The sequence below is a fragment of the Heterodontus francisci genome, chromosome 38 (genome assembly GCF_036365525.1).
Source record: "Heterodontus francisci isolate sHetFra1 chromosome 38, sHetFra1.hap1, whole genome shotgun sequence".
Classification (NCBI taxonomy): domain Eukaryota; kingdom Metazoa; phylum Chordata; class Chondrichthyes; order Heterodontiformes; family Heterodontidae; genus Heterodontus; species Heterodontus francisci.
Window position 1 is genome coordinate 30,001,839 of NC_090408.1, and position 12,901 is coordinate 30,014,739.

A 12,901-nucleotide genomic window follows, 5' to 3' on the forward strand; every position below is an offset into this window, starting at 1 on the left:
CCCATCATGGGCTAATGATGGAAGCTTGGGATAGCAGCAGCAACATAAGAGATGTACTCATTCTTTCAAATTAACTAAAATAAGGAGAGGATCCTAATGCTTGAGCAAAAGTTAAGAAAAACTAAAATACCCTTCCATACTGAAAGACAATTTTGATGAGATGAAGAACAGGACGTCATTAAACATGAAAGAATTCAGACCAATTTAGTCAAATCAGTTATATAAGTAAAAATAGACAGCTTTATCATTAGGGTTTAGATAAGGAAGATGCCTTTGCTCTAGAAGTATCTTGCACATGCTTCTTAATATTCAGTGTTAGCTGTGTGCAAGACACAACTTGGGGGAAGAATAGATATTAATGAGAAAGCGTCAGAGTGTTCCATTTGTACTAACTGACCTTAGCATGCATCTTTTTCATTGGACTTACCTGAATAAGCCCCAGAGTACAGCCTTTTTCTTTATAGCAAGATAAAATAATGCAGCATCCATTGCAGCATTATTTCTTTGGAAAGCAGCTTTTGCAACCTGTGTAAAAAGAGAAAATATAACATTTACATAAGAACATAAGAAATAGGAGCAGGAGTAGGCCATTCAGCCCCTCAAGCCTGCCCCGCCATTCAATAAGATCATGGCTGATCTGTCCCAGTCCTCAACTTCTCTTTTGGGCCTGCTCTGCCTAACCCTCGACTCCCAGAGATTTCAAAAATCTATCTACCTCCTCCTTAAATACATTTAGTGACCTAGCCTCCACAACTCTCTGAGGCAGAGAATTCCAGAGATTCATCACCCTCAGAGAAGAAATTCCTTAGCATCTCAATTTTAAATGTGTGCCCCCTTATTCTGTAATTATGTCCCCTAGTTCGAGATCCCCCACTAGAGGAAATATCTTCTCAACATCTACCCTGTCGAGCCTCTTTAAAATCTTATATGTTTCTATCAGATCACCTCTCATTCTTCTAAACTCCAATGAATAAAGGCCTAACCTGTTTAGCCGTTCTTGATAAGACAACCCCTTCATCCCAGGAATCAGCCTAGTGAACCTTTTCTGAACTGCCTCCAATGCCAGTATATCCTTCTTTAAACACGGGGACCAAAACTGTACACAATACTACAGGTGTGGCCTCATCAACATCCTGTACAGTTGTAACAGGACTTCCCTATTTATAAACGCTAACCCCCTAGCAATAAAGGCCAAAATTCTATTTGCCTTCCTAATTACTTGCTGCACCTGCATGCTAACATCTTGTGTTTCAAGCACAAGAACACCCAGATCCCTCTGTACTGCAGTTTTGTAGTCTTTCTCCATTTAAATAATCTGCCTTTTTATTCTTCCTACCAAAGTGAATTACCTCACACTTTCCCACATTGAACATCATCTGCCAAATTTTTGCCCACTCACTTAACCTATCTATATCCCTTTGCAGATTTTGTGTGTCCTCATCACAACATGCCTTCCCACCTATTTTTGTATCGTCAGCAAATTTGGATACTCGACACTCTGTCCCTTCCTCGAAGTCATTAATGTAATTTTACAAATCTGTCCTCTCAATTTTGCAGAATTGGGAATTAAGAGTCATTGATTAAAATAGAAAATTGTGACTTAATAGCTCCAATTAAAGCATGGTTGCAGCTGAGTCAGGATTGGCAATGATATATAACTGGGTATATCACTTCTAAGGGAGTAAGAGTAGTAAGAATAATTAGAGTACTAAAGCATAAGGATTTAAATAGACATGTGGTCTAAACAGAATCCCTTTGGGATTGAGCTGACAATAGCTGGAGGTCAGCCACATTGTTTAGAGCCTATTATGGATTGCCAAACTGTGGAAAAGAAATTGCGGATAAATCAGTAGACAGATTGGTAAACAGGACTGTAGATTTGTAATTTGAAGTATTTAGAAGATCAAAAAGGCAACATGTATTGCAGTAAGGAGAGAAGGTAAGGAGCATCCTGAAGATGGGAGTTCCATAAATCAACTTGAAACTTAGAAAAAGCATTTAGTTCTTATATAGCAGATAATGAAAATGAAAGTCAAGGCAAATTTAAAGATGATACAGAAAAATGACAAAAATATATAATGACAGCAATGATAGCAAAAGGACAAAACTTACATTTATATAATGCCTTTAACATAGACAAAAGTTGCAAGGTGCTTCACATGGTGTAAGGAAAACAAACCCTGAGCCAAAGGAGGAGAAATTCATTAAGGTGATCAATACACTTGATCAAAAAGGTGGGTTTTAAAGAGAGGATGGTGGGGAGACAATGGAGTTCGGACCTTAGTGGCTGAAAGCATAGCCTCCAATGGTGGAACAAAGGGGAAATACACAAGAGGCCAGAACCAGAGGAACACAGTGTTCATGGGTAGTGAGGGGTGGGGTGGGGTGGGGTGGGGTTGTTGGAGGTTACAGAGATAGAGAATGGTGATGCCAAGGAGGGATTGGAGCACAAAGATTTTAAATTGGTGGACTAGGAGCTAATGTAAATTGGGGTGCGATGAGTGATCGTGACTTGAGTGCTGATTTTAAAATGGCCCATCCAGTGAAAATGGGCTGTAGTGGAGGTAAAATGCTATACACCACTTACTGCCCGATTACCACTCTGCCATATTTACTGGGTTCTTCCAATGGACAGCCCAGGCACCCACCTGATTTACGAGTTAAGTCAAGAGTTCCCTGTTCATCATTGCCGTCAGTAATTTTTATTCATATTTTATGGATATTCATTAAACCAGTAATGACTCCATAAAAATAATTCCGCAAAAAGAATATACTATAGTGCAGCCCAAAATGTCACTGGTAAAGAATGCCATATAATTCCTGTGTGGGCAACCCTCAGTAGTACTGCTTTTCTTTCAATTACCTCTTGTGAAGGAAGCAATGCATGCAGAGGTATTTATCATTCATGGACATTGGCAGCCCTCCAATATCACACCGAAGTGGTATTTTTCATGTAGAGTCCAGACAGTGAGCTCTAGCAGGTTATTCAATCAATCATCACAGAAATCACGACCAAACTTAACCTTGGACTGAATTTTATTCTTGCAATGAGGGCCCCGACAGTGGGCCGGAAGGTGGGGGTGGGGGTGTGAACCCACCTCTGCCCTCCATTGGACCCCGAAGCAATTCCATGGTGGGCAGCCAATTAACTTTCTGGGAGTGGAGGGGGAGGGGAAGATGGGAAATTCCCCCCAATTCTGTCCGGCGGCAGGCCCCTCCGCCTCCCTCAAAAATGAGGTGCAGGTGGGAAGAGGCCCTTAAGTAGCCATTAATTGGCCACCTGAGGGCCTCAATTGGCCTGCAGCGGGAAGGCCATCCTCGGCCTTCCCTGTCCTAGTACAAAATGACAGGGGAGCCCGGGCAACGCCAGGAACGTTACCTCTGCCATTTTGCTTGCCCCCCCACCCCCCACCTCCAAGGGCAGAATAAAATTCTGCCCCTTGTCTCAACCAAACTCAACCAGTGACATAAGCACCCCTTTCACCATCAGTAATTAAAGGCTATTTCCACCCCTCCCCCGCTAATTCCATTTAGTGTGCTCCTTCTGACACTCGACTGGGACAGGTAACTCAACACAGACTAAAATCAAAAAAGGTACAATCTTGGTCCACATAGCTCTATTCCACATCATGGGCTGTAGACTTCCACTGAATTATCAGGGAAGTGACCATTCCACAGCTACTTAAAAAAAAAAAATCTGTTGTTAGTTTAAGAAGAATGAGAAATGATCTTACTGCAACATATAAGATCTGAGGGGTTTGACAGGGTAGACGATGGGAGGATGTTCCCCCTAGTGGGGGAATCTAGAACTAGGGGGTCATAGTTTCAGAGTAAAGGGTGGTCCATTTAAGATGGAGATAAGGAGGTAATTTTCTACCCATGACAGCTGTGGAGGTGGAATCATTGAATATATTCAAGGCTGAGATAGACAGATTCTTGAACTATAGGGGAGTCAAGGGTTATGGGGAACAGCCAGGAAAGTGGTGTTGAGGCCAAGATCAGATCAGATGGCCCTCCTGAATGCCGGAGCAGGCTCAAGGGGCCGTATGACTGACTCCTGTTATTTTTTATGTAATGTTCTTAGAACTAAGCGTATAAATGGAAGGACCTGCATCACTACAACAAGTCCATGTTGCGAAGAGGTAATGACAAATTATGAAAGAGTGATATTTTTATTTTTAAACTGAAAATTATCAGCTTACATTTTACTGGCACGAAACCTTTCTCAATAAAGCAAAACACTTAAGACGAGTTTTAATATTTCCCCCAATGCCCCGCGCCCAAAGTTTATGGAAGTTTGATTTTATTTTAATGCATATGTTTATCCACCATTCTTATGTACTCGTTTGTGAATTCCTAACATGAAGTTATAATTAGAATACCTTCTCAATGGTCTTGCGGAGTGTATTAATGTTTCGAACCCACCAGCCTACTCCCATGGCTTTCAGCTCAGACCACTGAGGATCTCCTTTCTGCATGGCAGGAATCATATTGAGCAACTCTTCCTCAGCTTCAGAATGAAAGGCCCAGGCAAAGTGGCATGTAGACAAGCCTACAAAAAACAATAAAAATTTTCATGTCCAATAAAAAGGCATACTGCCTCAAGTAGAAATTTGAACATGTCAAACATAATCCTACATTAAAGATTTGCAAAACAATTAGACTGGATACCTCAATCCATGACTGAACAGCTTAAAAGCAACAAATAACATGACTAAATAATCTATATGGAGAAGAAAAATCGTTAACACACAGAACATAAAATACATTTTCTACCAAGTATATTTAAGAGTTCTGATTTAGATACAAATTAATATCTACTTAACATATATATTCAGACAGAGAAATGAAAGTCAATCCCCTGCTCCATTACTTCTTATAACTTAAATATGTGAAAGATGTGCTCATCTTTCCCACAATTTCCTATTTGTATCCCATCAGTCTGTTTTTTATCCTCCCATAGGACCAAGACATAGGATTAAGATTACCAATGGCATCCTCTGTGACTGCAACCTTGGTGCAGGATACCTGCTTATCCTCTGCAAGTTCCCTGTGGACTACTCCATCCTACTCTACTACCTCTTCTCTGTGGTCCCCTCTTTATAAAGATCTTTGTTTGGTTCCACTTCCACCTGTCCCAACATAGCCAGTGCCGGTTGTCTCTGCATACAGTCATCCCTGGAATACCCAAATATGTCATCCTTGACCCCTCCTTTTACCATTTACATGTTGCCCCTCAGAGATGCTTCCATAGGCACTGGCTCAGTTTCCACATACATTATAAGGACTCCTACCACTCAACTCTATGACCACCTGTGCCATTACAATACTTATCCAACATCAATTCACAGCTGAACCAGAACCTCTTGCGGCTACATATTTGGAAAACTGAAGCTAATTTATTCAGCTCTTGCCCGACTCCATTTCCCTCCCTGGTTTTCCGTCATCTCTAATCCTGCTGCTGGTCACCATCTTTATCTTCTCCTTGAAGCAGCTTGGGACACTTACAAAATTTAAGTTACTGTAATTTAGACAACAATTTACTAATTGCTCCAATAGCTTCTGTCAATTTTTTCAAAGTTAATGGTATCTTACAAAGTCAAAACAATTCCATAAAGAATAGTCTGTTTCTCATGGGATACAAATGGCTCTGTGGCTGAATGCACTGCTCAGTGTCCCAGTAAGCTATACAGAATTAGATGATCCTAGGTTGATCCTTAGTCTATATGGAGTTAGCAGAAGTCAGCTATGGAACAACCAGGTGCTACAATGGGCCTTAGAACCTCTGGGCTAGGAAAGGGGACTGTCTTGATTGCAAGTGCACATTTTGACTGTGGACAAGGACGTGGTTTTGCTTTGCTATGATGCTCTCATTATTTAGGCACACACTCAAAGGGCTGAATTTTATTAGTGCGCCGCATGTCATGGCAGTGCTCTTTGAACTCAGTGGCCTTCCAACACGGAGGCGCCACCGCTGTGTCCTTGCGATATTTTGCGCGGGGGCTCAGTTAAATAGAGGAGGCGGAGCGGCCACCCCCGTTGACTTAGAGGGGACGGCTGCTCCATACCCGGCAATGGCGTCCGGCGCCATAGCGCAGGTGCCATTTTTAAAGGGCTTTGTGCCCTTAGCAACAATTAGAATTTTTAAAGAAAAATGATTTGATAATTTTTATGAAAAAAATCATCAAAAGCTGGAAGCCCTTTCCCAACCCAAGGGCTACTTTATAGGTCAGTATGACAAACAATAAATTTATTCCCATCCCGAACTTTCCACGCCAACCTCATCACATTTGCCCTTCAACCCATTCCCACCATCCCCACAGCCAGTAAAAAATGCGTTCCCCGCTTCTCCCCACACCCCCCCCACACTAATTTCAGTCCTCCCCTTCCCCATCAGTGTCTCGCCTCAGAACTCCGGATGGGACGGCCGCCTGGACCAGGTAATTTGATTAACATGTTATCATAATTAATTTTAATATTTAAATGAAGGTCCCGCTGCTTGGCGACGGGGACCCGCACCGAGACCTCGCTGCTGCCAGTAAAGTTTGGCGGGGCCTTCTCAGCATCAGGGGTTGTGCCGGGTGGTTCCCGCAAGTATTTTACGGGTCCCCCGCCATGATCCCCGACGTCGAGGGGCTGGTAAAATAGAGCCCAAAGAGTCAGTTAGGTAAAATACTAAAGGATTTTTACTGCATAAGAGAATGACCAAGCACAAGTTAGCATCTACAGAGAAGGAAGAAAATTGTACAGAAAAAAAGAAACACTATTGCTGATGTTCTCCATTATCCCCAATTGTTAACAAAAAAGATTTAAGTTAAGCACAACATAAGCCTATGCCGAATGAACAAAATATTTTTAACCACAGACTTGGCACTATAATAGTTTTTAAAAAAAAGGTCTTGCTACTATCAATTGTTTTTAAGAGTAACTGTGTTTCAAAGAACAACCAGAACTTTTTTATTTTAGACAAAACATTTACAATCACTATATTCATAATTTTTCATTTTGTAGCTCCCCAACTGCAGCAGTTTCTTCCTTCTGTTGGACATGATTATGTTATGAGACATGTAGCTGTCACCATAGCTTTCCAGCTGAAAAAAAGTAGTTCACTTCATTTTTTCCCTTTGTGCAGTGCTCTACACACAGCCTAATTAAGATTTTGTTACATTGAGACAACTGCAACTTGCATTTCAATAATACTTCAGTAATACAAGTCAGGAGTGTGATGGAATACTCTCCACTTGCCTGGATGGGTGCCACTCCAATAACACTCAAGAAGCTCGACACCATCCAGGACAAAGCAGCCCGCTTGACTGGCACCCCATTCACCACCTTCAACATTCACTCCCTCCACCACTGACGCACAGTGGCAGTAGCGATGCACTGCAGTAACTCAGCAAGGCTCCTTCGACAGCTTCCAAACTCATGACTTCTACCAACTAGAAGGACAACGGCAGCAGATGCATGGGTACACCACTACCTGATAGTTCTCCTTCAAGCCACACACCATCCTGACTTGAAACTATATCTCCGTTCCTTCACTGTTGCTGGGTCAAAACCCTGGAACTCATTTCCTAACAGCACTGTGGGTGTACCTACACCCCAAGAATTGCAGCGGTTCAAGAAGGCAGCTCACCATCATCTTCTCAAGGGCAACTGGAGATGGGCAATAAATGCAGGTCTAGCCAGCAATGCCCACATCCCACGAACAAATAAAAAAAATACTGATTATGGCAAAGAATGGGCACAGAATTGACATTGAGCAGGATGAGAAAAAGGGTGAGGAGGGGAAAATGTACAAAGACAACAGCCTTAAAAGAGATCTGTAAAGGCAAGGAGGGAGGTTGCTGGCAAAGATGGTGAGGGAATTCTAGAGGGCAGGGGCAAGAAAGTTAATGAGTAGCCACCACTAAGTATGACAAGAAATGAGAAGTAGGCTGGAGAACCAGTGGGTGTAGACAGGAGCGTAGGGCTGGTTGAGCTCTCCAGGTTAGGGTGGCCAAGAAGGGAATTGTTGCTTAACAAAGGAAATTTTAAAGTTCAGTCACTGGGACACAGGAAGCCAGTGAAGCTTGGTGAAGACAGGGGCAATGGGGATGTCAGCCATAGGCCAGACAAGTATTAGCCTCAGTGGAACTGCAACTTCATATGTTCTGGGTTAGAATCCAGTGCTCAAGTTGAGTGCTCAAGGCTTTTTCTGAGAGGGGATTGAAAAAGAAATGACAGACCACATTGCTAGTTTACCAAAATAACTTTGAACATAGTCTTCATTACACTATTTATGGGAGTTCTACAAATAATTAGAATAAAGCTCATTATTAAATTGTCCAATGATACTTTGCCCAAATCTCATACCTTGATGCAAGAGTTGAAGCCTATAGACTGGAGGCAGAGATGTCAGCAGACATGTATGCAAGCGCATGGCAAGCAAGTAACGTAAACCGCATTCATCCAGAGTCTCACCTCCTACAAAGAACAAAAGAAATCACAAAACATTCAATCAGATTTTACTTGAGCTGGCAATAAACAGGACAAACCAACAGGGATGCTTACTTTGAGGTTTCACTCTGCTTACTATTACATTAGCTTTCACTTCAAATATTGTTTGCATCAGAATTATAGTAAATATTTGTTTTAGAATGGTGCCTACAATTAATGTGCTTTTTAAAAATTCCAATACCAATTTTTTTGTTCAACAATTGTGATTGTACAGCTGTTTAATGTTACTTCAATTTCATCCATGTTAACATTTTTTAGAGATTAGAGATTAGAGATATTTGTACTATTCAGAGACAATTCTATTTTTTGCACCTAGGTAAAGATGGTTAAAATTAATATTGTAGTCAACAATATAACATTGATTATATCCAACATTGAGGAGGGAGGAATTGTACATAACACAGCAGTGTCACATGAAGGAGAGAGAAAAACAACTCATTGACGGCTGCGATAAAAATAATTTACATCAAGTACAAATTAAAAACTTAGAAGTTTTACAGGCATTCCTTTGGTTCACATTGATGCGTTTTATTTTAAAAATACAGCATCACTCAAAATATTTCTTTACTCATATGGAAGAGAAAAATATCATAATAGGGAATATTGACTATTTGACCTAGCAGGGATTTTCAATTAAAACTTCAATATATTTGTACTGTGAGCTTAGAATTTTAATACTTAATCCTAAAAAGTCTAGCATTCTCTTTGTCACCCTAACAGAGAGAAACTGGTGCCAGAGGGAGTTCATATGTTAATGAGTTCATCCAGAAATTAATGAGCCAGGCAGTGAAACTTTTATCCATAACAACCTGGCATAAAAGGTAATTTATCATCTCATTTCATACATTTCTAGTAAGCATTAGACAGAGACAGGAAGAGTGACGAGGTCCTGCAGAGGGAGTTAGGTAGAAAGTTAAAGGACAAGACCTCCAGGGTTGTAATCTCAGGATTACTCCCTGTGCCACGTGCCAGTGAGGCTAGAAATAGGAAGATAGTGTAGCTAAACACGTGGCTGAACAGCTGGTGTAGGAGGGAGGGTTTCAGATATCTGGATCATTGGGATCTCTTCTGGGACAGGTGGGACCTGTACAAGAAGGACAGGTTGCATGTAAACTGGAGGGGCATAAATATCCTAGCTGCGAGGTTTGCTAGCGTCACTCAGGAGGGTTTAAACTAGTGTGGCAGGGGGGTGGGAACCAGAGCAGTAGGTCAGCAGGTGAAATAACTGAGGGGGAACTAGTAAATAAGGCCAGTAAGACTAAGAGGAAGAGCAGGCAGGGAGATATTGCTGAGCACAGTGGGACTGGTGGTCTGAAGTGCATTTGTTTCAATGCGAGAAGTATAATAGGTAAGGCAGATGAACTTAGAGCTTGGATTAGTACTTGGAACTATGATGTTGTTGCTATTACAGAGACTTGGTTGAGGGAAGGACAGGATTGGCAGCTAAATGTTCCGGGATTTAGAAGCTTCAGGCAGGATAGAGGTGGATGTAAAAGGGGTGGGGGAGTTGCATTACTGGTTAAGGAGAATATCACAGCTGTACTGCGGGAGGACACCTCGGAGGGGTCATGCAGTGAGGCAATATGGGTAGAGCTCAGGAATAGGAAGGGTGCAGTCACAATGCTGGGGGTTTACTACAGGCCTCCCAACAGCCAGTGGGAGGTAGAGGAGCAGATATGTGGACAGATTTTGGAAAGATGTAAAAGCAACAGGGTTGTAGTGGTGGGTGATTTTAACTTCCCCTATATTGACTGGGACTCACTTAGAGCTAGGGGCTTGGATGGGGCAGAATTTGTAAGGAGCATCCAGGAGGGCTTCTTGAAACAATATGTAGATAGTCCAACTAGGGAAGGGGCCGTACTGGACCTGGTATTGGGGAATGAGCCCGGCCAGGTGATCAAAGTCTCAGTAGGGGAGCATTTCGGGAACAGTGGCCATAATTCCATAAGTTTTAAGGTACTTGCGGATAAGGATAAGAGTAGTCCTCGCGTGAATGTGCTAAATTGGGGGAAGGCTAATTATAACAATATTAGGCAGGAACTGAAGAATTTAGATTGGGAGCGGCTGTTTGAGGGTAAATCAACATGACATGTGGGAGTCCTTCAAACGTCAGTTGATTAGAATCCAGGACTGGTATGTTCCTGTGAGGAAGAAGGATCTGTTTGGCAAGTTTCGGCAACCTTGGATAACGAGGGATATTGTGAGCCTAGTCAAAAAGAAAAAGGAAGCATTCGCAAGGGCTAGAAGGCTGGGAACAAAGGAAGCCCTTGAGGAATATAAAGAAAGTAGGAAGGAACTTAAGCAAGGAGTCAGGAGGGCTAAAAGGGGTCATGAAAAGTCATTGGCAAACAGGATTAAGGAGAATCCCAAGGCTTTTTATACATATATAAAGAGGGTAGCCAGGGCAAGGACAGAGGAGGGAATCTATGCGTGTAGCCAGTGGAAATGGGCGAGGTACTAAATGAATACTTTGCATCAGCATTCACCAAAGAGAAGGACTTGGTGAATGATGAGTCCAGGGAAGGGAGTGTAGATAGTCTGGGTCATGTCGCTATCAAAAAGGAGGTGGTGTTGGGCATCTTGCAAAGCATTAAAGGTAGATAAGTCCCCAGGGCCTGATGGGATCTACCCCAGAATACCGAGAGAGGCAAGGGACGAAATTGCTGGGGCCTTGACAGAAATTTTTGTATCCTCATTGGCTACAGGTGAGGTCCCAGAGGACTGGAGAATAGCCAATGTTGTTCCTTTGTTTAAGAAGGGTAGCAAGGATAATCCAGGATATTATAGGCCGGCGAGCCTTATGTCAGTGGTAGGGAAATTATTGGAGAGGATTCTTTGGGACAGAATTTACTCCCATTTGGAAACAAATGAACTTATTAATAAGAGGCAGCATGGTTTTGTGAAGGGGGGGTCGTGTCTCACTAACTTGATTGAGTTTTTTGAGGAAGTGACGAAGATGATTGATGAAGGAAGGGCAGTGGATGTTGTCTATATGGACTTCAGTAAAGCCTTTGACAAGGTCCCTCATGGCAGACTAGTACAAAAGGTGAAGTCATACGGGATCAGAGGTGAGCTGGCAAGATGGATACAGAACTGGCTCGGTCATAGAAGACAGAGGGTAGCAGCGGAAGGGTGCTTTTCTGAATGGAGGGATGTGACTAGTGGTGTTCCGCAGGGATCAGTGCTGGGACCTTTGCTGTTTGTAGTATATATAAATGATTTGGAGGAAAATGTAGCTGGTCTGATTAGTAAGTTTGCGGACGACACAAAGGTTGGTGGAGTTGCAGTTAGTGATGAGGACTGTCAGAGGATACAGCAGGATATAGATCGGTTGGAGACTTGGGCAGAGAAATGGCAGATGGAGTTTAATCCGGACAAATGTGAGGTAATGCATTTTGGAAGGTCTAATACAGGTGGGAAGTATACAGTAAATGGCAGAACCCTTAGAAGTATTGACAGGCAGAGAGATCTGGGCGTACAGGTCCACAGGTCACAAAGTGGCAACGCAGGTGGATAAGGTAGTCAAGAAGGCATACGGCATGCTTGCCTTCATCGGTCAGGGCATTGAGTATAAAAATTGGCAAGTCATGCTGCAGCTGTATAGAACTTTAGTTAGGCCACACTTAGAATATTGCGTGCAATTTTGGTCGCCACACGACCAGAAGGACATGGAGGCTTTGGACAGGGTACAGAAGAGGTTTACCAGGATGTTGCCTGGTCTGGAAGGTATTAGCTAAGAGGAGAGGCTGGATAAACTCGGATTGTTTTCACTGGAATGACGGAGGTGGAGAGGCGACATAATAGAGGTTTACAAAGTTATGAGTGGCAAGGACAGAGTGGATAGTCAGAAGCTTTTTCCCAGGGTGGAAGAGTCAGTTACTGGGGGACATAGGTTTAAGATGCGAGGGGCAAAGTTTAGAGGGGATGTGGGAGGCAAGTTCTTTACACAGAGGGTGTGGTGAGTGCCTGGAACTTGCTGCCGGGGGAGGTGCTGGAAGCAGGTACGATAGCGACGTTTAAAGGCATCTTGACAAATACATGAATAGTATGGGAATAGACGGATATGGACCCCAGAAGTGCAGAAGGTTTTAGTTCAGACAGGCATCAAGATCGGCACAGGCTTGGAGGGCCGACTGGCCTGTTCCTGTGCTGTACTGTTCTTTGCATTCACTCAAAATGGTGGCAGAAATTATACTGCCGATTTCAACTGGGGCGGGAATTTGGGCAGTCCCACGAAATTGTGAAGCCAGGAGATTTTAATTCCTGGACTGGATTTGCAAAGCCCAACACTGAGGTGGCTGAAACCGACGGGAATGACATCACTGCCTGTGGATGGCATTGAAAATTGGTGGTGGGGGAGGTCAGGTCACTGCTGGGAAATGGTCCCGAGCAAAGAAAGTTC

The 12,901-nt window shown here is 42.9% G+C and overlaps 1 protein-coding gene and 1 long non-coding RNA gene across 2 annotated transcripts in view; one reads left to right on the top strand and one right to left on the bottom strand.

The window, feature by feature from the left end:
* Positions 1 to 12,901, bottom strand: part of dmxl2 (Dmx-like 2) — a 152,559-nt gene that overhangs the window by 52,388 nt on the left and 87,270 nt on the right. The window contains exons 19-21 of the mRNA XM_068017998.1: positions 8,356 to 8,466; positions 4,383 to 4,552; positions 428 to 525 (exon numbers count right to left, since the gene is read on the bottom strand). Of these exons, the coding sequence (XP_067874099.1) occupies positions 428 to 525; positions 4,383 to 4,552; positions 8,356 to 8,466 (379 nt within the window). The remainder of the gene's footprint in view (positions 1 to 427; positions 526 to 4,382; positions 4,553 to 8,355; positions 8,467 to 12,901) is intronic.
* LOC137352487 (uncharacterized) overlaps positions 1 to 12,901 on the top strand; it is a 50,821-nt gene that overhangs the window by 13,170 nt on the left and 24,750 nt on the right. The window lies entirely within an intron of this gene.